Raw genomic sequence first — 26,238 nt, forward strand, 5'->3', positions numbered from 1 at the left:
TTTCAAAATCCACCCTAGGCGATAACTTGATTTTCTAACGGAAATTAACAGTTACTTTAGGCGCGTATCTATATAACGGGCAGGTTAACGTTTCGTGTTAATCACCGAGTCAATCTTTTCCGAGCTTAAAAAGTTCTGAAGTGGCGGTAGCTTCTAGCAGTATTGGCTGTGAGGAGTGTGTGATTAGAGTTCTACATTGGCTGTATATATATTACATAGACAAAGGAGAGAGGATTTCGGTGCACATTGGAAACATATTGAAACAATAAGGTATTTGGCATAAATGAATTAAACAATAAATATGATTCAAGTGGTTTGCACTGTAACACTCGTGGCATGGAACATTTCAATAAAGCTATTTTATTAGATAAGAAGTATCGAGAAAACAAGACCTCTTATTTGTCATTTAATATTTTAGTTATTTATCATTGCGTTGGTGATATGCACAGTTCAAAGTGGAGCGGTATCAAACACCAGATACTATTGGTAGATTGGTGTGAGAGGTTGAAGCAACATGTTGTTCACTACGGTTATAACGAACTCAAGGGAAACATTGATTTTAGTTCGTTATAACAGTATTTTTACCCCACGCACTTCCATTAGAATATACAAGTGTCCGTGAGAGAAAAAAGGAAACGTCGTTTTATCAGCCAGTTCGGTATAGGCGTGTTCGATATAAACGTAGTTAATGGTTCAATCATTTACTCTTCCTGGGACTACGGGGTTGACGAGTATCAATTTTCAGAGCATTTTCAGATTTCATCCGTATACGTATGGCAAACTGTTTTCACATTTCTACTGAAATTACCGATATCTTTAATTGTTTTAAAGATATCGGTGTTAAATTTATCAATAAAGATATCAATAATGTTTTCAGGATATCGGTAAATAACTAAAAATAGCCTGATTTAAGTTCTGATATCCAAAGTAGAATTACTTATATGTTAAAATGTGTTTAAGATATGAATATAACAATTGACATCATTGTGTACACAGAGGATACTAAACGACCTTCAGTGTAATACAAATCTTATTAAACGAGTTACTGATTTGGTATCAACCGAGCGAAAGCGCTGAAGATATCACTCACCCCTTGAAGATATAACAGTTACTGTCTATACATCTACAATGTTATTACCTTTGTGTAATAACATCGCGTGATGCCGACGTATGACGTCATAATAGTTTACAGTTATGACGTGACAATGCTAATACCTGTCACAATGGTATTAGACCCTGCTTGACTTACGGAAAGCTGACAGTCATCACATTGTAGACAGTTCTATCAATTTATGTTGGAGAGTGATAAACAGAATACTAAACTCGCTTCCGTGAAATACCATTTTTATTAAACTTATGAAAGATTTAGCATCAAAACTCGCTTTCGCTCGTTTGGTACCAAATCATTAACTCGTTTCAGTAAAACTCGCTTTCGCTCGTTTGGTACCAAATCATTAACTCGTTTCGGTAAAATGGTATTTCACGGAAGCGAGTTTAGTATCCTCTATATATTAGAAATTAATCTAGTATGTCTTAAACTAATCTATACACATCCACAAGTGCATTACTGCTATCATTAATTCGTTTACGATATCTTTAATTCATGGAGAGATGTTTTAATTCTGACCCTTGTTGCCGTAGTGACGAGTGTCTATTTTAGCCAAGTGAGGAATTAGAAAATCTATTGGCCATGGTTTATACAGACAATATTTGTGCCAAAAGTATTTTCTTGTTCATTTGTCATTACAACACACACAAACAAATCAACAACAAAAATCAACCTTTGCCACAGTTGTTAAATTTGAGTTTGATTTGCCAACAAATTTTCTGAAGGTTAAATAGTTGTCCAAGAAATAATATCCCCATCGACCAACATCATGGCACCCACTGGGGTCTCTCCAGTTCGTAATGGTTTCTGTGTCAAGCAGCCCTGTGTCAACAACATACATCAGTTGTGTACGTATTTTACATGCAGACTCAAAACTGTCCTTTTTAGTCAACTTTGTCTAAATAAACAAATGGTGAAACACATAGTTGCCAGAAGTTAATATTGGTTGTTTTTGGTATAGTGTAAGAGAATATGTATATTATTCATTTTAACATGAAATTTGTCTGTTACGAAAAGGTACAGGTGTTTCAATATTTCTACCGGCCAAAATGAAGGCTGTGGACAAATCACGGAAGTTAATTCAGCTTATTCCGTTCATGATCTTTAGGCGAATCCCACTGGCTGATGTAGAAACAATGTTTAGAGTGCATGACAGGAGTGAGTGAGTATAGTTTTACACCTCTTTTGGCAATATTCCAGCAATATTACGGCGGGGGACACCAGAAATGGGTGGGGAATCGAACCCGGGTAATCCGCGTGACGAGCGAACGCTTTAACCACCTATCCCACCGCCCCCAGTCAAGGTTAACTTGGGTCAGCTGAGTCGTTCATTGACCGCAAGCTATGGCGTTTGTGCGATGCTGTCTGAAGTAAATCACTGGTTTTCCCTGCCATGAGCCAAGACGTTGTTTAGTGGGTGGTTAAATCTAGCGACGTCTCTACAGAGTGTGTGTATTCACAAATGATGGAGGAAACACTGTTTACACACAGCGGTGAAGTCATGACGCCGGATGTACGGCCAGGTCGAACGTTAAATGTAAATAAAATTTTTAAAAAATACGTCAGAAATGTCAACGGTTTATCACTTTCAGGTGAGTATAACAGTTCCAGTATGAAATGTTAGGCTGAATATGATTATACATAAAGGAATGGTTATCATTTTTGGGGTCCGTTTCACAAAGCAATCGTACCGCTAAGGTGATCGTAACTCTCATACCTTATTATAGCCTTACGACAGTCGTAGCGCTACGATCGCTTTGTGGAACGGTCCCCTAATCTGTTTTTATAAATCTTGAAAAACAACGAAAAGAGACATTTGATACAAAATTGGGAATATGTTTTTGACTAAAATGAGGGAGTTGGTTGAAGCTCTGAAGTGTTCCAGTTATATCAGTAGCTTATTGCGGGAGGAGAGCCGGAAGTGACGATCATAGTTCAAGAGCGTAGGAACGGTTTTCAGAGAGAGAGAGAGAGAGACAGAGAGGGGGGGCGCTAATTTATGAAAAGTATTGGAAATCAAATTGAAATTGTAGTTATGGGTATGGTTTCATCTTGTAAAAGGGGGGGGGGGCTTACTTAGCATCCCCCCCGTTCCTACGCCCCTGATGGTTTTATTGCGTACCCAAGGTAGGCAATTCTATAGTCTGTTTGCAGTGAAAACGTACTAATGAATTTCACTTTAAACAGAACAGTAAATCAAATAAAGTGAAATTAAGATTGCGAAAATTCAAATCGCTATTACTGGTTTGCATTACAAGGGGGTAAGCGTAGTAGTTGAAACAGTGAAACAAATGCACGTGCGGTACGTGAAGAGCGTTAACTTATAACAACCCTTGTCGTTTTCGGTGTTTCATTTGATGTGCATACCCCCTTGTAATACAAACCAATAATTGCCATGCGAGACTATGATCGTTTGTTAAACAACTTTTATCCTAAATCAAATAAAATTCTGAGATTTAAATGTTCAATTGGCAAGGTAAAATCATGAGGATTCGTAGTCTTAATTTCACTTTATTTGCTTTACCTTTTGGTTTGAACTGACATTCATTGGTACGTTTTAACTGCAAACAGACTATAACAAGCGATATGCACAACTTAGACAGATGGGCCACCCGCGCCCGCTTCAAAGGTGAAGATCCGGGTAAGAATTGATCTTCAGTAATCCATGCGTGTCCTAAAAGGCGACTAACGGGATCGGGTGGTCAGGCTCACTGGCTTGGCTGACATATGTCATCGTATCCCAAATTGTGTAGATCGATGCTCATGTTGTTGATCACTGGATTGTCTGGTCCAGAGTTGATTATTCACAGCCCGCCGCCATATAGCTGCAATACTTCTGAGTGCGGCGTTAAACAACAACCAACCAGACAAACGCTTCAATGATTCACGGTAAGCTGTTTGATTCTGTCTGGGCAGTCGTCTCGTTCCGTTCACCGTACACTGTACTCATGGCACAACTTTGATGAACAATAAATCTTCGTCGCCACTATACGTCCGGGAATCATCCCTTTGTTCAGTCACGTGTCAATAATGCAACAACACGTGATGACGTTGTTCTCATTGGGAATACTCTTTGTTCCGTAACACAATCTCCGCCGATTGTCGCACAGTCGCTCGTGGGCGTCGGGAACGCATGGCGACGTTCTCGGACAGTTTACTTGCAAACGCTGATAAGTGAACTTTCTGTAGGGAAGATGTTACTTGCATGATTTGTCACATTTCACAAGTGTCTGACTCACGGCGGTGATTGATGAGAGCTAAGACTTAATCTTGTCTCTGGCCGTCTGGAATTTGTCCATAAACATGGACACGCTGGAAAACAGGACGTCGGAAGTCCGGTTGGAGGCTTCACCATAATATGCCTGAAAATATTCCATAATAGTTAGTGTGCGTGTGTGTGCGTACGTGCGTCTGAGTTGGAATTAACGTTTTGAGTGAGTAAGTGAGTGAGTTTAGTTTAGTTTTACGCCGCTTTTAGCAATATTCCAGCAATATCACGGCGGGGGATACCAGAAATGGGCTTCACACATTGTACCCATGTTGGGAATCGAACCCGGGATTTCAGCGTGACGAACGAACGCCTTAACCGCTAGGCTGCCCCACCGGTTTAACGTTTTGAATAGTATGTCACACCATATCAGCTTAATGTGTGTGGAAATATCTGAATGATGAAGATCTTAGACATTTACCAAATTAAATGAAATCCTGAAGAGAATATGGTTCTCACAAATCTGGAATCACCAATAGGAATCAGGATTAACACTGTTTTGAACATCATTTATTTTATAACAGTCCAATTGATGTGGGCAGAAAACCCATAGTGGGGAAAATTATAGGATTCTGGAACTACAAAGGGAGGCAACCGCAGCAAATTACGGTGACTTAGCTTACACGTTTGCTACGTGATACACTTACGGTAACTGACTTTTACATTAATAACTCGCTCGGTATCCGTGTATTGATTTTAGGGATGGGGTTTGCTATGATAATTACTTTGTTCCAAGAAAATATGAGACTTAAGTATTTCGTCCCAAACTTCAGATAAGAACATTTAACATAACATTGTTCTTAACACAGCTCCTACCAAAACACAGCATTCCCACGATGCTGGCACCAGAGGCCAGGTTGAATAATGTGCCTATTCTCATCTACATCGGAAACTATCAAATGACACCAGAAAATATACATATTGAAACAAAAGACATTTTGTCATACCAAGATAGAGCGAAATTTCTTCCCGAGGTTTGCACAAATGGAGTCCATCTTTTGAAGCTTTCTCTCGTACTCCGTGATGAAATTCTGAAAGGGATGAAATAAGAGTACATGGTACCGTCGCACATCAACAGGGCAGAGTCTGACATGATTCAAGAATTTCATTTCTGAGGTTACAGACAGGAAACGATTTTTTACATTCCAAAAACGTTTAAGTTCTTATAACCCTCTTGGGCGATAAGAAGAATATTTTATGTCGGTCAGGCTCGCTGACTGGGTTGACACATGTCATCGTATCTCAACTGCGTAGATCAACGCTCATGCTGTTGATCCCTGGCTTGTCTGGTCCAGACTCGATTATTTACAGACCGCCGCCATATAGCTGTGATATTGCTGAGTGCGGCGTAAAACTAAACTCACTAACTCACTCACTCATTTTATGTCTTAAAATGATCATTCTCAAAATTTCAGTGAAGTAGTCTCAACAATCGGATGTTTCGAACATCGAGATAAGCCGTAGTTCACGTAAGTAATGGGTCATATTTGATTTTCTACTTTGACTGTATTTTGGTCACCTGAACATCCGACATATATTTCTTCTCGTGCTTGTTTGGGAGGGAAGTGTGTTTCGTAACGCCTTCAGGATCCGCTTGATCTTGTGGATGCCGTTCTTCAGTACTGTGTAATAGAAAAATAACAGAATAGCATATTACCAATTCTACTTTTGGGCTAGTGAGTTGGATTTTCGTCACATTAAACATTATTTTTATCATATACTGTTGACAGGAAGTTCAAGTACACACGATTCCTTCACATTCATATAAGTTAATTGGTAACGTAAAAGATTAACTACAGTTTCCTGTTATATAGTGCATTGTATATCAACTTTTGATTAGATACTGAGGGAAACAAATATGAATACATGAAAGCACAGGCGTTCCTTTACTCTTTTTCAGGTTTCTTCGCAAGCTTTGTATCGCACTCTGGGTGAGAATCTGAGAATAAATAGATGCAGTGGTGTTCCCTTATTTATTCCCCTCAGTATATTTACACGTCAGGTTAGCTAGGTGGAAAGGTCAGAGTGATGCATTTTGGCGAAACTCATTAGCATGGGGCTAATTATCTAATTTACCTACGATTGCTAAACCATGGATCAGAATGAGGTTGAATTTCAAGGATATTCGAACCCACGACCAGACACTGGTAGGTTAAAGCATGAAGCGAAATCTGCCGGCTTTAACCACTAGACCACTTGTATCCTCACATTGTTTACTGAGTCAAGCTATGACAAATGAGTATGTGAGTTCGGTTTAATGCGGTATTGAGGAGTATTGTAGTTGAATGGCGGTTTGTCAACTTTATGTCCGGTTTTGTTTGTTTGTTGTTTAACGCCGCACTAAGCAATACTCCAACTATCTGTAAATAATCGAGTCTGGACCAGACAATCCAGTGATCAACATCACGAGCATCAATTGACGCAATTGGGATACGATGACATGTGTCATCAAAGTCAGCGAGCCTGATCACCCGATCCCGTTATAGTCGACAAGCATGGGTTGCTGAAGACCAATTCTAACCCGGATCTTCACGGGTCCTTAATGTCGGGAAAAGGCCGAAGAGATGGAGGTTTAATTTTATGAATGAAAGCATTTGTTAGAAAACAGGACAAATATTAATGGAGTATTCGAGATGCTGGAAACATCTCCTCGTGGCAATCACCTATTACATGATTATATTACTAGACGCTGAATGTGATACGTGTAGACTTTAGACTTAATATATGTATTACATCCACTTCTACCTTCCCCATTGCTGGTGACCACTGCCGTGATACCGCTTGAATGTTGCTAAAAATGGCACGAATTCCAGCTCACTCACTCACTCACCCGCTCAGTCACTCAATCACACCCTCACACCTCCAATCAAATTCAAATCCTATTTAATTCAACGCACCTTGCTCCAATATCAACATTTAGATTCGTGTAAATCGTGGTTTTATCGCGTGGATGAATGTTGTTTAACGCCGTCATAAGGAATATTCCAGCTATGCCCTCCTGTAAACACTCACCCGTGAAGATCCGGGTTAGAACTGATCTTAAGTTACCCATGCCTGTCAGAGCGACTAACGGGATCGGGTGGTCAGGCTCGCTGACTTGGTTGACACATGTCATCGTACCCCAATTGCTTAGCTCGATGCTCATGCTTTCGATTGTCTGGTCCAGACATGATTTTGTTACAGCCCGCCGCCATATAGTTGGATTATTCACATGGGACCCCAACATGGTATGTTTTTAAAAGTCACGATTTGGAAATGGGAATTCATTCTCACCTTCAACTTCTGCGCTTACGGCCTTAATTGACAGATCTGCGCACTTGTGCACGTGTTTCATATCGGAAGTCCAGTCTAAGAGTGGCGGGTTGGTCAGTCTGATCTGCTCCACTAGGAAGTTGAGTAAGGTGTAATGAGGGTTGCGTCCCTTGATGTCCAGCACCTGCAGCCATAGATAACATGATATATGAAGGGCAACCCTACATGGTTCTCACATGGGAATGGGTCTCTGATCCCTGATTGGCCCTTTTCATGTTTCTAGGTTGGCAGCACTGTGGTAAAAGCGTTCGCTCGTCACGCCGAAGACCCGGGTTCGATTCCCCACATGGGTACAATGTGATAAGACTATTCCTGTTGTTACCGGTCATGATATTGCTTGAAAATTGCTTAAAGCTTCGAAAAAAACACACTCACTCACTCAAGCTGTCACGCCGTGATAAAACTGATATACATTGTACACTCACTCCCTCTTTCGTCCCTCACCTCAAGAGACCAGAAACACAAGTCAGCTCCCTCCGAATCAGTTGTACATAGTGTCACTTTAATGACATTGAAATAATTGTACTTCCATCTTGCATAATATACGTCAGATATACAATTCCATAAGGCTAAAAAGGGGCGGTTGGGTAGCCTAGTGGTTAAGGCGCTGGCTCGTAACGCCGAAGGCCCGGGTTCGATTCCCCACATGGGTACAAAATGTGAAGCCCATTTCTGGTGTCCCCTGCCATGATATCGCTGGAATATTGCTAAAAGCGGCGTAAAACCTTACTCATTCACTCACGCATAAAGGTAAAAAGGTCACGTACAATAAAATTCCGGTATATGTGAATCTGCATTTTAGCGGTTTTCAATACTCATTGGCCAGTTAAAGTATATGTGCTCATATTGTGTCCACGGTACGAACAATACAACACAATTTCATCATTGGTTAATGACGTCAAAAATTGACAACTGAACAATAAGTGACTCCAAGTAACATTGTCTTTTGAACTGACAATGGGTGATATATAGAATAACACACTCAAAACTCGACATTATGGATTACCTGTCCCTCATAAATGAATTCCTGACCAAAGGTAAGCTTTAAAAACATTTCTGATTACTGAGGTGGAAAAGGCGCAGGCGTGGCGTATGGGTCTCACCTTCTCGATTGAGGTTATCTGGAAGCCGTGTGCACCAATTCCTGATGACCATTTGGCGTTCATGTAGTTGCCGATAGCCAGGACGTACTCAAGGACGGCGGTCAGAGCGGTGTTGGTGGTCAGTTCCTCACACGCCAACCCCAGCAGGCTCACCTCCTGGATGGTCAAACATTCACCTTGCTTAAATACTGACCATTTGACGTCCTCAAACAGTTGCAACATAATCCAGCAGTATGAAGAATCATTGTCTTATTCGCATTTTATATTCACCTGTGAGACGATAACCCAAATGTAACCCTTAATGAATCTACAAACCCTAATATCGTCAGTGGATTAATATGATCAGTTGATTTGGGGATTTACGTCTCCTGATTTGGAGGATGTATGGTACACTAACGTCACCCTCGGTGAGCGATGTGTTGATACAAGACATACCTCGGACAGCTCCTCGAACTGACTCGGGAAGTCCAGGATGGTGATGACCAGGTCCAGCCGGATGTCCAGGGCTGGGACGTCACACAGGTCAATCATGAACCGGTCCACGGGGTGCTGGTCCTGGCGGGTGCTACGGTACATCCTGTACATCTCGATGTCGTCTGCTGTCGGTTGGTACCTGCCACAGGCCACAGTATACATGGAGGTACATCCCGGATGTTCATACAACAATAGAGAATAGACACAGCGTGAACCATATGTCCAGGAATCCGTTCCACGAAGCAATTTTAGCTCTACGACTATTGTAAGCCTCTGTTAAAATATTGGAGTTGTGATCCTTCTATCGTTTATCCGGGTTAGAATTGATCTTCAGCAACCCATGTTTGTCGTAAGAGTCGACGAACGGGATCAGGTAGTCAGTCCCGCTGATTTGGTTGACACATGTCATCGTATCCCATTAGCGTAGATCGATGCTCTTGATGTTGATCACTAGATTGTCTGGTCCAGACTCGATTATTTATTTATATATAGCTGGAATATTGCTGAGTGCGGTGTTAAACAACAAACAAACAGAGCCAAACCCGGCATTGAGCTGACACACCGACGGCATTAAACCCCTAATAAACCGGACTCACTCACTCATTTGTCATGTCACTGGATTGTCTGGTCTAGCCTAGATTATTTACACCAGGAATATTGCTGACAAACCTTTGTGAAACTCCCCAATGATAACCTGAACAGTATGGGATATAGACTGAGAGGTGAGATCGTAGAACTTTCAGTGGAAACAAAACGTGGAGGTAATGGATAGACCATCACCGTTAGCAGACAATCATAGTAGATGTTGATGCCAATCATCGACACCACCCCCCAGCGTGTTCTTCACGGCCCGCGCCATAGTTTAGGTACACCTGATATCCATGGAGGGAGGACATGTCGTCTCACCTTCTCAGTGTGCTGAGTTTCTCTGTTGGAAATGCTTCCATTTCCGAGATGGAGTTGAGTGCCTCTATCAGTTTCTCCACGACGTCGGGCTTCGGGCCGCTGAACATGATGCTGAGATTCTGTGCTCGCTTGGGATCCAGTAGAATCTGTTTCCTGGACCTCAGGAGCGTGGCTGCGAGACAAGTGATGATAACTACCGTTTCATGTATACGAATTAGAACGTCGACGTCGTTTCATCACGGATTATGAGTTAATGAGTAATTGAGTTGGGTTTAACACGTTGACTGCCCATCACGAGTATACTGGTAGTATCAATTCTGGCCGAATGTGCCACTACGAGATAACTTGTAGTTGGCATGTTGGCAAAATAGGCATGAGAAACAAACGTCAACTGGCGTTCTTTGTTACCGCCAGGACACGATTGCCTCTTGTGCCTGTTTTACCAACATGTGACTGACTGACTGAGTTTAGTTTTACGCCGCTTTTAGCAATATTCCAGCAATATCACGGCGGGGGACACCAGAAATGGGCTTAACATACCAACATGTGAAATCTGTTTCAAAATATCATTGATGTAGCTACGAGATAACTCGTAGTGGCAAATTCGGCCAGACATTGATACTACGAGTATACTCGGGTGGCAGACAACGTGTTAACGCCACTAGTATTTCAGTCTTAGATATTTACCATATTTGTGGAACCAGCGAGCACGGGTATAATGCTGTTAACGAAACAAATCATAATCAGGGCAAGTCGCCAATGGGTTTCACGTCAAACTGAACAATGCCAATATTTTGGTCATTTCAGCTTGGTTCAAGTGCAGACAAACCTAGAAATATCAGGTCGGTAATAACGGTAATAACTAAACACACGTTGTGTAGTACACAGCATCACTCACCCTGGGACTGAATGTTGGCATAGTCTTTCTCTTGAAGCGCAAACATGTCTTCCAACATCGCAAGGTCCAGACGGGAAGTGACGTCATGGGCGCCCTTCCATAAAGAGTGCGACACCTGGAGCAGGAGCATAGGTATACAAACACACCATTCTGAAGATCACGACATTTATCAGCAAAAGAAACACAGTATTACGACAGGCACTGTTTTCTGTGAAGTCAACAATATCAAGATACTTCCAGTTATACATGTATATCGACGTTATGGCAACAGTCTGTAGCACGGTGTTTCTAGGTGGACCGACTAAAGAGGTCCATTGCATTGACACATTGGAAAGTGCAAACAGTGAACAGTCGTCCCATGCTATTTTAACCACAAGAGAACATTTATGCTTTGTTACGCTGAGATATATTTGTCTAAAACAACTATCATTCTCATGCGCACTGAAGCTGATCCAGCTGGATATTGAGAAGTGTATTGCACCAGGCACTTATCCATCACGTCTGTCTGATTATATTCATGCAGTCGCAGAATAGGGCCATAAGATTTTCCATGAATTATGGTTTGGTAACTGACAATTGCATTAAACTATAAGAACAGTGTATTCAATTAGCTCCAGATAATAGTGCCTGGAATAAGGAATCAACCCGCGTTCATCCATAAACAAAATGTCGGAAGGTGTCTTGTAAAATGAATAGTTGCTGCAGTATTGTCTATAGTTACTGAAAACTTACTATTTCAACTTCTGAAAATAACGTCTGTAATAAACTCACCTCTGTTTGAGGAACTTTAGACCAATGGATTTGTTTCAGTTTCATTTTGGGAACGATCTTCAGTTTGATCCCATGCTTATTGCTCTTCAGGGAGGGGAGCCGGGATGTGAGCGGGGATGGGGGGTGGTGGGGTGGTGGGAGATGGAAGGGGGCGGTCCTTGTACTTATCATCACTTCCAGCAGGGGCCCGTTTTGTCGGTGATGGTGCAGGTGATGTTGGAGTTGGGGGAAGATCTGTGTTGTTGTATACCCCAGCCGTGTCACTGAGAGCTGTGGTATTGGCGTTAGGAGAGGTAGGGTGAGTGTTATTGGTGTTAGGAGAGGTAGGTTGATTGTTACTGGATGTTAGTGTTCTTGGAGTTGGAATCGGTGCAGGTATTGTTGGCGGAGGTGGTAGCTGAGGTGCATTTGGTGATGACGGTGGTGGTCCTGGTAGTGACTTGGATGTTTTCGCTTCTGGTGGAGACGGTTTGTCGTCAGGGGGATAATCCGGTTCCGGTTCTGTAAAATCTATTTTCACCTCCATCGTTGACTGTTCTCGTTTTGACCTATTTACATTCCCAGTGTTGTGTGACCCGGATGCGACGTCTGCTTTATCGGAACTATTTTCTGACGATTTTTTGTCCATAATGTTCCATTTGGCACGGACGGAAGCCACGTCATCGGTGCCACTGGAGCCATTATCAACAGACACCTCGGTCTCTGAGCTACTGCCGCCTGAAACCTTGGACAGATCGGCTCGGGCAGTAGCGTCCTGCCTGACGAATGCAGGAGGCTTGGGACGACTGGATGTAGGAAGATGGTCCAAGGGCGTGGTCTTCTCCACGTAGCTCAGATGAACGCTGAAGTGTTTCGTCACTTCCGGTTTCCTGATTGCCAATAACATTTGTAATTCAATTATATGAGTGATAAATTCAATGTGAATTAAAGGACAATTACGACACTGATCGTCTTCCTACCTCAATGTCACTTGTTCCAGTGGTTCGTTGTTATTCTCCTCAGTTGATTGCTAAATGTAAGAACATATATTTATACATCTAGGAGAAAGGACTCAGTATCTAGTTTGCTGGAAACAACGCTGAACACAGAGCTTTTAAACTCTCATTCCCCCACACCCACAGCTAAATATTCAGGACAAGATATATAATGTTCGGGAGACAGGCTATTTGTTGTGTTCAATAAATAGCCTAAAAGCAAGGGAGCTTCATAATGTAATCTCGACACTTACAGTCCTGTCATTTCATCATACCAGCGGAAGAAGAACTACCTCCAAAAGCATTCCCCTCTATTGTTCGGCATCACTAAGTATTTTATTAAAAATAAATAATGTAAACTTCACTGCCGTGCAAAGTACATATACGCTTGAAAAACTGGATTTGACCTCCAGGAAGAAATACAGTGAAACAAGCACTGCCAACTTTAGTTCCGGAACTCAATTGTGTAAATGTTGAAGTACGTCACCATCGAATTAACATATCTTCTTTGTTTCATGTCTAGTCACCATTAGGTGGTTACTTACTTTTGTCCGGCAGTGTAGTTTACCATTTTCGGCTTCTCTATATTAAAGTTGCTTTGCCGTAAGGTGGTTGGTCTTATTGATAATAACCACATCGCTGTCAAAACACATTAAAATATAGGTTGGTAGGAAGAATTGACAATGAAAGGAATCAGTCACCCGAGGACAAGTAAGTTCTCTTTCCAAATAATCTACTATGACGCTGCTTAGGTGAAAAGATTTAACAGATTCAGTATTTGTGGAATGTTGGTTTAGTGGAGCTGTGAACGAAGCTATACAACAAATTGTCTAAAGGATAAAGATAAAAATCAGTAATGTTTATAAGATAAAAATCAGTAAACCCTAACAGTAATTTTCACTTTGTAGTTTTATTAAATGATTGTACAAGAATTTACTTTGCGTCTTTTTATCAGTTCATCTATAGAGACTGGTTCCTCTTCAGCAGGCTGGCTGGGAAACTCGAAGGCCGTGAGGTTGCTCCGGGGGGTGTCCAGGGATGACGTCTTCTCCAGCATCACCAGGGTGTGGCGCTTGGACTTCATAGCCTTCTGGAACGCCTGTTGTCCAGTCAGAAAGTAAGTAAGTGAGTGAGTGAGTGAGTCAAGTTTTACGCTGCACGTAACAGTATTCATATCACATCAGAGACAAAACTGGGCTTCACTTCTTTTGATTTGTATACACTTTTGATCTGACAAACAGCAGGATATCTCGCTCTACCAGGATCTGACAAACATCAGGATATCTCGCTCTACCAGGATCTGACAAACATCAGGATATCTCGCTCTACCAGGATCTGACAAACATCAGGATATCTCGCTCTACCAGGATCTGACAAACATCATACAGGAATTGAGCAAGCATCAGGATATCTCGCTCTTGACAAACAGGATCTGACAAACATCAGGATATCTCGCTCTACCAGGATCTGACAAACATCATCTCGCTCTACCAGGATCTGACTCTACCAGGATGACAAACATCAAACATCAGGATATCTCGCTCTACCAGGATCTGACAAACATCAGGATATCTCGCTCTACCAGGATCTGACAAACATCAGGATATCTCGCTCTACCAGGATCTGACAAACATCAGGATATCTCGCTCTACCAGGATCTGACAAACATCAGGATATCTCGCTCTACCAGGATCTGACAAACATCAGGATATCTCGCTCTACCTGACAAACATCAGGATAGGATCTGACAAACATCAGGATATCTCGCTCTACCAGGATCTGACAAACATCAGGATATCTCGCTCTACCAGGATCTGACAAACATCAGGATATCTCGCTCTACCAGGATCTGACAAACATCTGACAAGGACAAACATCAGGATATCTCGCTCTACCAGGATCTGACAAACATCAGGATATCTCGCTCTACCAGGATCTGACAAACATCAGGATATCTCTCTACCAGGATCTGACAAACTCTACCAGGGATCTCGCTCTACCAGGACAAACATCAGGATATCTCGCTCTACCAGGATCTGACAAACATCAGGATATCTCGCTCTACCAGGATCTGACAAACATCAGGATATCTCGCTCTACCAGGATCTGACAAACATCAGGATATCTCGCTCTATCAGGATCTGACAAACATCAGGATATCTCGCTCTACCAGGATCTGACAAACATCAGGATATCTCGCTCTACCAGGATCTGACAAACATCAGGATATCTCGCTCTACCAGGATCTGACAAACATCAGGATATCTCGCTCTACCAGGATCTGACAAACATCAGGATATCTCGCTCTACCAGGATCTGACAAACATCAGGATATATCTCGCTCTACCAGGATCTGACAAACATCAGGATATCTCGCTCTACCAGGATCTGACAAACATCAGGATATCTCGCTCTACCAGGATCTGACAAACATCAGGATATCTCGCTCTACCAGGATTGACAAACATCAGGATATCTCGCTCTACCAGGATCTGACAAACATCAGGATATCTCGCTCTACCAGGGCTCTACCGGGATCTGACAAACATCAGGATATCTCGCTCTACCAGGATCTGACAAACATCAGGATATCTCGCTCTACCAGGAACTGACAAACATCAGGGATCTCGCTCTACCAGGATCTGACAAACATCAGGATATCTCGCTCTACCAGGATCTGACAAACATCAGGATATCTCGCTCTACCAGGATCTGACAAACATCAGGATATCTCGCTCTAACATGATTGACAAACATCAGGATATCTCGCTCTACCAGGAATTGACAAACATCAGGATATCTCGCTCTACCAGGATTGACAAACATCAGGATATCTCGCTCTACCAGGATCTGACAAACATCAGGATATCTCGCTCTACCAGGATCTGACAAACATCAGGATATCTCGCTCTACCAGGATCTGACAAACATCAGGATATCTCGCTCTACCAGGATCTGACAAACATCAGGATATCTCGCTCTACCAGGATCTGACAAACATCAGGATATCTCGCTCTACCAGGATCTGACAAACATCAGGATATCTCGCTCTACCAGGATCTGACAAACATCAGGATATCTCGCTCTACCAGGATCTGACAAACATCAGGATATCTCGCTCTACCAGGATCTCGCTCTCTGACAAACATCAGGATATCTCGCTCTACCAGGATCTGACAAACATCAGGATATCTCGCTCTACCAGGATCTGACAAACATCAGGATATCTCGCTCTACCAGGATCTGACAAACATCAGGATATCTCGCTCTAACAGGATTGACAAACATCAGGATATCTCGCTCTACCAGGATCTCATGACAAACATCAGGATATCTCGCTCTACCAGGATCTGACAAACATCAGGATATCTCGCTCTACCAGGATCTGACAAACATCAGGATATCTCGCTCTACCAGGATCTGACAAACATCAGGATATCTCGCTCTATCAGGATCTGACAAACATCAGGATATCTCGCTCTCTACCAGGGATCTGATCAATATCTCGCTCATCATTGGATATCTCGCTCTACCAGGGATCTGACAAACATCAGGATATCTCGCTCTACCAGGATCTGACAAACATCAGGATATCTCGCTCTATCAGGATCTGACAGGAATCTCGCTCTACCTGACAAACATCAGGATATCTCGCTCTCTACATCAGGATCTAACATCAGGATATCTCGCTCTATCTACCAGGATCTGACAAACATCAGGATATCTCGCTCTACCAGGATCTGACAAACATCAGGATATCTCGCTCTATCAGGATAGGTCTATCAATTGACAAACATCAGGATATCTCGCTCTACCAGGGCTCGCTCTATCAGGATGACAAACATCAGGATATCTCGCTCTACCAGGATCTGACAAACATCAGGATATCTCGCTCTATCAGGAATTGACAAACATCAGGATATCTCGCTCTACCAGGATCTGACAAACATCATGATATCTCGCTCTACCAGGATCTGACAAACATCAGGATATCTCGCTCTATCAGGAATTGACAAACATCAGGATATCTCGCTCTATCAGGATCTGACAAACATCAGGATATCTCGCTCTGCCAGGATCTGACAAACATCAGGATATCTCGCTCTATCAGGTATTGACGAACACCATGGTACCACTTTCTATCTTGACCTAACAATTCTATAATGCATGCTTCCCGGGATCTGAGAATCACCATGCTGCCTCTCTGAGACAACATCGGACAAACCCTGGGGAACCTCTCTCCATTCCGTCCTCACACAAACGGGCAAAGTGAAGAAGATATTTTAATAATCAACGTATACTTAATTCCCAGTTAGCTTGCCGATTACAACCAGTTGTTATTCAGTATGGTAAACCAATTAAGATTGTCGCGTATATTTATTTATAGACACAAACTATACCTATCAGATATAAACGAGGGATACTCTGGCCAGAGTATATGTTGTCAATCTTGCATTTTGATTGGTTTGGTGTGTTTTCACACATAATAGGAATGTGAGTTTTTTTGTAGGTTACGAAAGTGAAGAGTGGTGATGAATGCGATCTCGGAATCATTACTTCTATCCACAAAATGTTTATACTATAATCAATGGAAATCGGACATACGTTTTGAAGACTATTTAGCAAAAAACGACGTAAAGAAGTTTCGTATAGCTGTCTCTCGTTTTCGCTGCTCTTCCCATGCATTATTTATTGAAACTGGCAGGCATACAGGTATACAATGAGGAAACAGAACATGTCAATTATGTAATATGAATACTGTTGAGGATGAACTACATCTCCTTCTAATCTGTCCTGTTTATACGACTCTACGAACGAACTACCTAAAGCCATACTATTATAAGCATCCAAGTGTAAGAGAATTAATTTCACTATTAACAGATACTACCACATCACTATTACAGAATCTGCCAATGTACATCTATTTCGCTATGAGTTTAAGAAAAGTATTGTTACAGAAAAGAATGTATAAATGACTTCTATCTACTCATGTAAACTCTAAATGTATTACAGGCCTGTGACCTTTTTAAGTACTGAAATGAAGATTGGTTGATTGATTGATTGAATGCGATCTCGACGGAACAATGTATCGAAGCGAGTAAACTATCATCCTCGATAATCTCCAGGGTATAATCTCCAGTGATCGTAACTTAAACCCTGAAGATTATCGAGGATGGTAAACAATCTGATTTTAATCAAATTTAGCAGAGACCGTATATTGATATCTCTGGAGTGAATGAGTGAAATATCCCAGCTTGAATTATTCTACACCATATGGAAATGGTTATGTCTACCAAGTACTCCTTGTTATATTACACATCGTAAGTAGACCCCCCTGTCACCATGTACTTAAGTCGGTACATCAGCCTGGGGACATTTAAACCCTCAGTAATGAGGTGTACACAAAGTCGACATCTCACCTCAATCCATTCTTCCCTCTCCACTTCCGGGTTATTGGCCCTCTGGTCGTGGAGTAGTCGAAAACTGTTTAAGAAGATAATATATACAGACGAAATTATAACTGTGTCAGGGTCAAATCTACGTGTGTACTTTTATGTTTAACAAAAACAAGAACCGAGGGTATTCAAATCCAGTATTATCAAATTCATTCTCACGACATTTATTTCAGAATCTGAGTTAGAGAATAGATATATAATGCATTTTAGCAGCAAATGATGCATTCATTTAAGCAAGGAAGAAATACTTCTTTTAAATCTGCGAATCGATTTGTTTCCCATATGGGTTTACTGCTTTCAACATATACTCTTACAAAAGTAGGGGAACCTGAACTTTCAATTTGGATAGGAAGTATAAGCGTTAACAAACATTTCAAAGACAGACATCTTGTAAACGCACCACCATTACTCTTTATCACCATCCCTAAATACAACGCATGGGATGCACGTGCACAACGCAGTAGTCCCATACACGTGCATGGGGTGTCATTCTTGATTTTGACGGTTTTCAAGAAGGTCGATAAACCACTGCAGATAATTTATTTTGACAATCATCTTGCATCACACAGTTGCTAGTGTTTGTTTCTAGCCGTGTTTTTTTGTTTGAAAATGAAAATCGTACACATGCAAATTTTACGCCATACACAAGTCATCTTTCAAGAGCGATTACTGTACAAACAACTATGGTCATAAGGAAGTGCAAGTGGTGATGCACTCTCAAAACATTCATTATTATCACATCAACATTGATTGACTATATATCTCCCAATTTTGTTTCAATCGTAAATTAAAACTGAAGTGCCCCTACCTTTTTGGAAGAGTATAAAATGAGATTATGATCTTTAAAACCTCAATTCAAATGCTGAAATGATTTTAGTCTAATTCTCAATCGTATGAACACATCTGATAACGATTTCTAAAATGATGTCTTTAACAAAAAGATACAGCGGACTAAACATGTTTCTTTATGATTTGATATCATCATCGCCCTGTCGGTGATGTTGCCACACGAACTTGGATCCGATCCTTACATCGCCAGGGGTGAACCTACTTCAACGATGGACATCTGAAGCCTCAGCACTGCCAGTTGAAGTTTTCTCTCAATTTATGGACGTCATGCCACTTCCTGGCTTGTAAGGATACTGTCTAGGATTACTTCCTTGATAGCCCCGACTCTTGATTAAACAAACACTGGAACGGGCGTGACCGTCATGTATACACTAGAAAACGTGAGACGCTACTGAACGTGACCTTCACCTACACATATACTAGACAACGTGAGACGCGACTGAACGTGACCTTCACCTACACATATACTAGACAACGTGAGACGCTACTGAACGTGACCTTCACCTACACATATACTAGACAACGTGAGACGCTACTGAACGTGACCTTCACCTACACATATACTAGACAACGTGAGACGCTACTGAACGTGACCTTCACCTACACATATACTAGACAACGTGAGACGCGACTGAAAGTGACCTTCACCTACACTATACAACGTGAGACGCGACTGAACGTGACCTTCACCTACACATACACCAGACAACGTGAGACGCGACTGAACGTGACCTTCACCTACACATACGCTAGACAACGTGAGACGCGACTGAACGTGACCTTCAACTACACATACACTAGACAACGTGAGACGCGACTGAACGTGACCTTCACCTACACATAAACTAGACAACGTGAGACGCTACTGAACGTGACCTCCACCTACACATAAACTAGACAACGTGAGACGCTACTGAACGTGACCTTCACCTACACATACACTAGAAAACGTGAGACGCTACTGAACGTGACCTTCACCTACACATATATGTACTAGAAACGTGAGACGCGACTGAACGTGACCTTCACCCACACACATACACTAGAAACGTGAGACGCTACTGAACGTGACCTTCACCTACACATACGGTAGACAACGAGACGCGACTGAACGTGACCTTCACCTACACATACGGTAGACAACGTGAGACGCGACTGAACGTGACCTTCACCTACACATACTCTAGACAACGTGAGACGCGACTGAACGTGACCTTCACCTACACATATACTAGACAACGTGAGACGCCACTGAACGTGACCTTCACCTACTCATACACTAGACAACGTGAGACGCGACTGAACGTGACCTTCACCTACACATATACTAGACAACGTGAGACGCGACTGAAAGTGACCTTCACCTACACTATACAACGTGAGACGCTACTGAACGTGACCTTCATACACATACACCAGACAACGTGAGACGCGACTGAACGTGACCTTCACCTACACATACGCTAGACAACGTGAGACGCGACTGAACGTGACCTTCAACTACACATACACTATACAACGTGAGACGCGACTGAACGTGACCTTCACCTACACATACACTATACAACGTGAGACGAGACTGAACGTGACCTCCACCTACACATAAACCAGACAACGTGAGACGCTACTGAACGTGACCTTCACCTACACATACACTAGACAACGTGAGACGCTACTGAACGTGACCTTCACCACACATATACTAGACAACGTGAGACGCTACTGAACGTGACCTTCACCTACACATATACTAGACAACGTGAGACGCGACTGAAAGTGACCTTCACCTACACTATACAACGTGAGACGCGACTGAACGTGACCTTCACCTACACATACACCAGACAACGTGAGACGCGACTGAACGTGACCTTCACCTACACATACGCTAGACAACGTGAGACGCGACTGAACGTGACCTTCAACTACACATACACTATACAACGTGAGACGCGACTGAACGTGACCTTCACCTCCACACATAAACTAGACAACGTGAGACGCTACTGAACGTGACCTCCACCTACACATAAACTAGACAACGTGAGACGCTACTGAACGTGACCTTCACCTACACATACACTAGAAAACGTGAGACGCTACTGAACGTGACCTTCACCTACACATATATGTAGAAAACGTGAGACGCGACTGAACGTGACCTTCACCTACACATACACTAGAAACGTGAGACGCTACTGAACGTGACCTTCACCTACACATACGGTAGACAACGTGAGACGCGACTGAACGTGACCTTCACCTACACATACGGTAGACAACGTGAGACGCGACTGAACGTGACCTTCAACTACACATACTCTAGACAACGTGAGACGCTACTGAACGTGACCTTCACCTACACATATACTAGACAACGTGAGACGCCACTGAACGTGACCTTCACCTACTCATACACTAGACAACGTGAGACGCGACTGAACGTGACCTTCACCTACACATATACTAGACAACGTGAGACGCGACTGAAAGTGACCTTCACCTACACTATACAACGTGAGACGCTACTGAACGTGACCTTCATCTACACATACACCAGACAACGTGAGACGCGACTGAACGTGACCTTCACCTACACATACGCTAGACAACGTGAGACGCGACTGAACGTGACCTTCAACTACACATACACTCCATACAACGTGAGACGCGACTGAACGTGACCTTCACCTACACATACACTATACAACGTGAGACGAGACTGAACGTGACCTCCACCTACACACATAAACCAGACAACGTGAGACGCTACTGAACGTGACCTTCACCTACACATACACTAGAAAACGTGAGACGCTACTGAACGTGACCTTCACCTACACATACTCTAGACAACGTGAGACGCGACTGAACGTGACCTTCACCTACACATACACTAGACAACGAGACGCGACTGAACGTGACCGTCACCTACACATACACTAGAAAACGTGAGACGCGACTGAACGTGACCTTCACCTACACATACACTAGACAACGTCAGACGCAACTGAACGTGACCTTCACCAACACATACGCTAGACAACGTGAGACGCTACTGAACGTGACCTCCACCTACACATACACTAGACAACGTAAGACGCGACTGAACGTGACCTTCACCTACACATACACTAGACAACGTAAGACGCTACTGAACGTGACCTTCACACCCACACATATACTAGACAACGTAAGACGCTACTGAACGTGACCTTCACCTACACATACACTAGAAAACGTGAGACGCTACTGAACGTGACCTTCACCTACACATACACTAGAAAACGTGAGACGCTACTGAACGTGACCTTCACCTACACATATATGTAGAAAACGTGAGACGCGACTGAACGTGACCTTCACCTACACATACACTCAGAAACGTGAGACGCTACTGAACGTGACCTTCACCTACACATACGGTAGACAACGTGAGACGCGACTGAACGTGACCTTCACCTACCACATACGGTAGACAACGTGAGACGCGACTGAACGTGACCTTCAACTACACATACTCTAGACAACGTGAGACGCTACTGAACGTGACCTTCACCTACACATATACTAGACAACGTGAGACGCCACTGAACGTGACCTTCACCTACTCATACACTAGACAACGTGAGACGCGACTGAACGTGACCTTCACCTACACATATACTAGACAACGTGAGACGCGACTGAAAGTGACCTTCACCTACACTATACAACGTGAGACGCTACTGAACGTGACCTTCATCTACACATACACCAGACAACGTGAGACGCGACTGAACGTGACCTTCACCTACACATACGCTAGACAACGTGAGACGCGACTGAACGTGACCTTCAACTACACATACACTATACAACGTGAGACGCGACTGAACGTGACCTTCACCTACACATACACTATACAACGTGAGACGAGACTGAACGTGACCTCCACCTACACATAAACTAGACAACGTGAGACGCTACTGAACGTGACCTTCACCTACACATACACTAGAAAACGTGAGACGCTACTGAACGTGACCTTCACCTACACATACTCTAGACAACGTGAGACGCGACTGAACGTGACCTTCACCTACACATACACTAGACAACGTGAGACGCGACTGAACGTGACCGTCACCTACACATACACTAGAAAACGTGAGACGCGACTGAACGTGACCTTCACCTACACATACACTAGACAACGTCAGACGCAACTGAACGTGACCTTCACCAACACATACGCTAGACAACGTGAGACGCTACTGAACGTGACCTCCACCTACACATACACTAGACAACGTAAGACGCGACTGAACGTGACCTTCACCTACACATACACTAGACAACGTAAGACGCTACTGAACGTGACCTTCACCTACACATATACTAGACAACGTAAGACGCTACTGAACGTGACCTTCACCTACACATACACTAGAAAACGTGAGACGCTACTGAACGTGACCTTCACCTACACATACACTAGAAAACGTGAGACGCGACTGAACGTGACCTTCACCTACACATACACTAGAAACGTGAGACGCGACTGAACGTGACCTTCACCTACACATACGGTAGACAACGTGAGACGCGACTGAACGTGACCTTCAACTACACATACGGTAGACAACGTGAGACGCGACTGAACGTGACCTTCACCTACACATACTCTAGACAACGTGAGACGCGACTGAACGTGACCTTCACCTACACATACACTAGACAACATGAGACGCCACTGAACGTGACCTTCACCTACACATACACTAGACAACGTGAGACGCGACTGAACGTGACCTTCACCTACACATATACTAGACAACGTGAGACGCGACTGAAAGTGACCTTCACCTACACTATACAACGTGAGACGCGACTGAACGTGACCTTCATCTACACATACACCAGACAATGTAAGACGCGACTGAACGTGACCTTCAACTACACATACGCTAGACAACGTGAGACGCGACTGAACGTGACCTTCAACTACACATACACTATACAACGTGAGACGCGACTGAACGTGACCTTCACCTACACATACGCTAGACAACGTGAGACGCGACTGAACGTGACCTTCAACTACACATACACTATACAACGTGAGACGCGACTGAACGTGACCTTCACCTACACATACACTATACAACGTGAGACGAGACTGAACGTGACCTCCACCTACACATAAACTAGACAACGTGAGACGCTACTGAACGTGACCTTCACCTACACATACACTAGAAAACGTGAGACGCTACTGAACGTGACCTTCACCTACACATACTCTAGACAACGTGAGACGCGACTGAACGTGACCTTCACCTACACATACACTAGACAACGTGAGACGCGACTGAACGTGACCGTCACCTACACATACACTAGAAAACGTGAGACGCGACTGAACGTGACCTTCACCTACACATACACTAGACAACGTGAGACGCAACTGAACGTGACCTTCACCAACACATACGCTAGACAACGTGAGACGCTACTGAACGTGACCTCCACCTACACATACACTAGACAACGTAAGACGCGACTGAACGTGACCTTCACCTACACATACACTAGACAACGTAAGACGCTACTGAACGTGACCTTCACCTACACATATACTAGACAACGTAAGACGCTACTGAACGTGACCTTCACCTTCACATACACTAGACAACGTAAGACGCGACTGAACGTGACCTTCAACTACACATACTCTAGACAACGTAAGACGCTACTGAACGTGACCTTCACCTACACATACACTAGACAACGTAAGACGCGACTGAACGTGATCCCCTCACATGCTGATATCACACACCTGTATACCTCCCTCACATGCTGATATCACCCACCTGTAAACATCCCTCACATGCTGATGTCACCCACCTGTATACCTCCCTCACATGCTGATATCACCCACCTGTATACCTCCCTCACATGCTGATATCACCCACCTGTATACCTCCCTCACATGCTGATATCACCCACCTGTATACCTCCCTCACATGCTGATATCACCCACCTGTATACCTCCTTCACATGCTGATATCACCCACCTGTATACCTCCCTCACATGCTGATATCACCCACCTGTATACCTCCCTCACATGCTGATATCACCCACCTGTATACCTGTATACCTCCCTCACATGCTGATATCACCCACCTGTATACCTCCCTCACATGCTGATATCACCCACCTGTATACCCTGTTTCTCACGGTGACGTTGAACCCATGTTGCCCGGAACGTCTGACGCTGCAGATGTCCTCCCATACTTGCACGATGTTTAAAGCCAACTGAAAGTTCAAAAAGTTGTGATGCCAACAAATTAATAACTAAACACTATTTCCGAACTGCACCGTGTATTTAGATTGTAAAATGAACCGAACTGAAAAATACCTCACTTCAAAGCAAACAAAACTCATTGGGCAGTATTATGGGTGTTCTAATTAAAATTCGTTATGAAGACGTGAAATTGACGTCTCTTCAATCTGTAACAGACAAACCATTTATCGAAACAAACCAAAGCCTCTTTATTACAAAAGCATTTGTTGACGATGATGCTTTACGCCACAATCAGCAATATTCCAGGTATATTCTGGACCAGTGAGTTTATTTTTACGCCGCTTGTAGCAATATTCCAGCAATATCACGACGGGGGCTCTAGAAATAGGCTTCACACATTGTACCCACGTGGGGAATCGAACCCGGGCCTTCGGCTTGACGAGCGAATGCTTTAACCACTAGGCTACCCCATCGCCCCTTGAGATATGAAATCATTGTAAATCCCAATATGATATTTAATAGTTTTTTTTAAGTTTAACATATTTTATGTTGTTTCAACTTATTAAACCCCTCTCCAAAGATATTTACAATAACTAATTACATCACAAGCAATTATTAGAAACAGAGACAGAGAAAGACTGAAAGATAACAGGGGAAATGCTATAATACAAAAGGAGTATAGAGAGAAGACTTCTGGAATCGTTTAGATTTGCATATATATTGATGTACATTTTTTAATATAATTTCATTTTTATGATTTGTCAGATCTGCAATGCCGTTTAAAATAACAAATAATGTAATCACAGAATTACTACCACAAACATCTTGA

The 26,238-nt window shown here is 42.9% G+C and overlaps 2 protein-coding genes across 3 annotated transcripts in view; both read right to left on the minus strand.

The window, feature by feature from the left end:
- Positions 1-3,852: 3,852 nt before the first annotated feature.
- LOC124260306 (formin-like protein 1) lies at positions 3,853-11,885 on the minus strand. Its single transcript, XM_046694585.1, has 9 exons — positions 11,841-11,885; positions 11,070-11,184; positions 10,172-10,343; positions 9,227-9,404; positions 8,792-8,947; positions 7,650-7,812; positions 5,896-5,998; positions 5,324-5,407; positions 3,853-4,470 (listed from the first exon to the last, which is right to left on the minus strand). Exons 1-9 carry the CDS (start codon positions 11,883-11,885, stop codon positions 4,344-4,346), a joined length of 1,143 nt encoding a protein of 380 aa, XP_046550541.1. The 3' UTR covers positions 3,853-4,343.
- LOC124260349 (proteoglycan 4-like) overlaps positions 11,885-26,238 on the minus strand; it is a 38,112-nt gene continuing 23,758 nt past the window's right edge. For both annotated transcript variants that reach the window (XM_046694638.1, XM_046694637.1), the window contains exons 7-11: positions 25,323-25,420; positions 18,235-18,298; positions 13,752-13,913; positions 12,800-12,849; positions 11,885-12,709 (exon numbers count right to left, since the gene is read on the minus strand). In XM_046694638.1, coding sequence (XP_046550594.1) covers positions 11,917-12,709; positions 12,800-12,849; positions 13,752-13,913; positions 18,235-18,298; positions 25,323-25,420 — 1,167 coding nt within the window. In that variant the 3' untranslated portion in view covers positions 11,885-11,916. The remainder of the gene's footprint in view (positions 12,710-12,799; positions 12,850-13,751; positions 13,914-18,234; positions 18,299-25,322; positions 25,421-26,238) is intronic.

Source organism: Haliotis rubra, unplaced genomic scaffold, assembly GCF_003918875.1.
Source record: "Haliotis rubra isolate DU_JTF1 unplaced genomic scaffold, ASM391887v1 Scf76, whole genome shotgun sequence".
NCBI classification, from domain to species: domain Eukaryota; kingdom Metazoa; phylum Mollusca; class Gastropoda; order Lepetellida; family Haliotidae; genus Haliotis; species Haliotis rubra.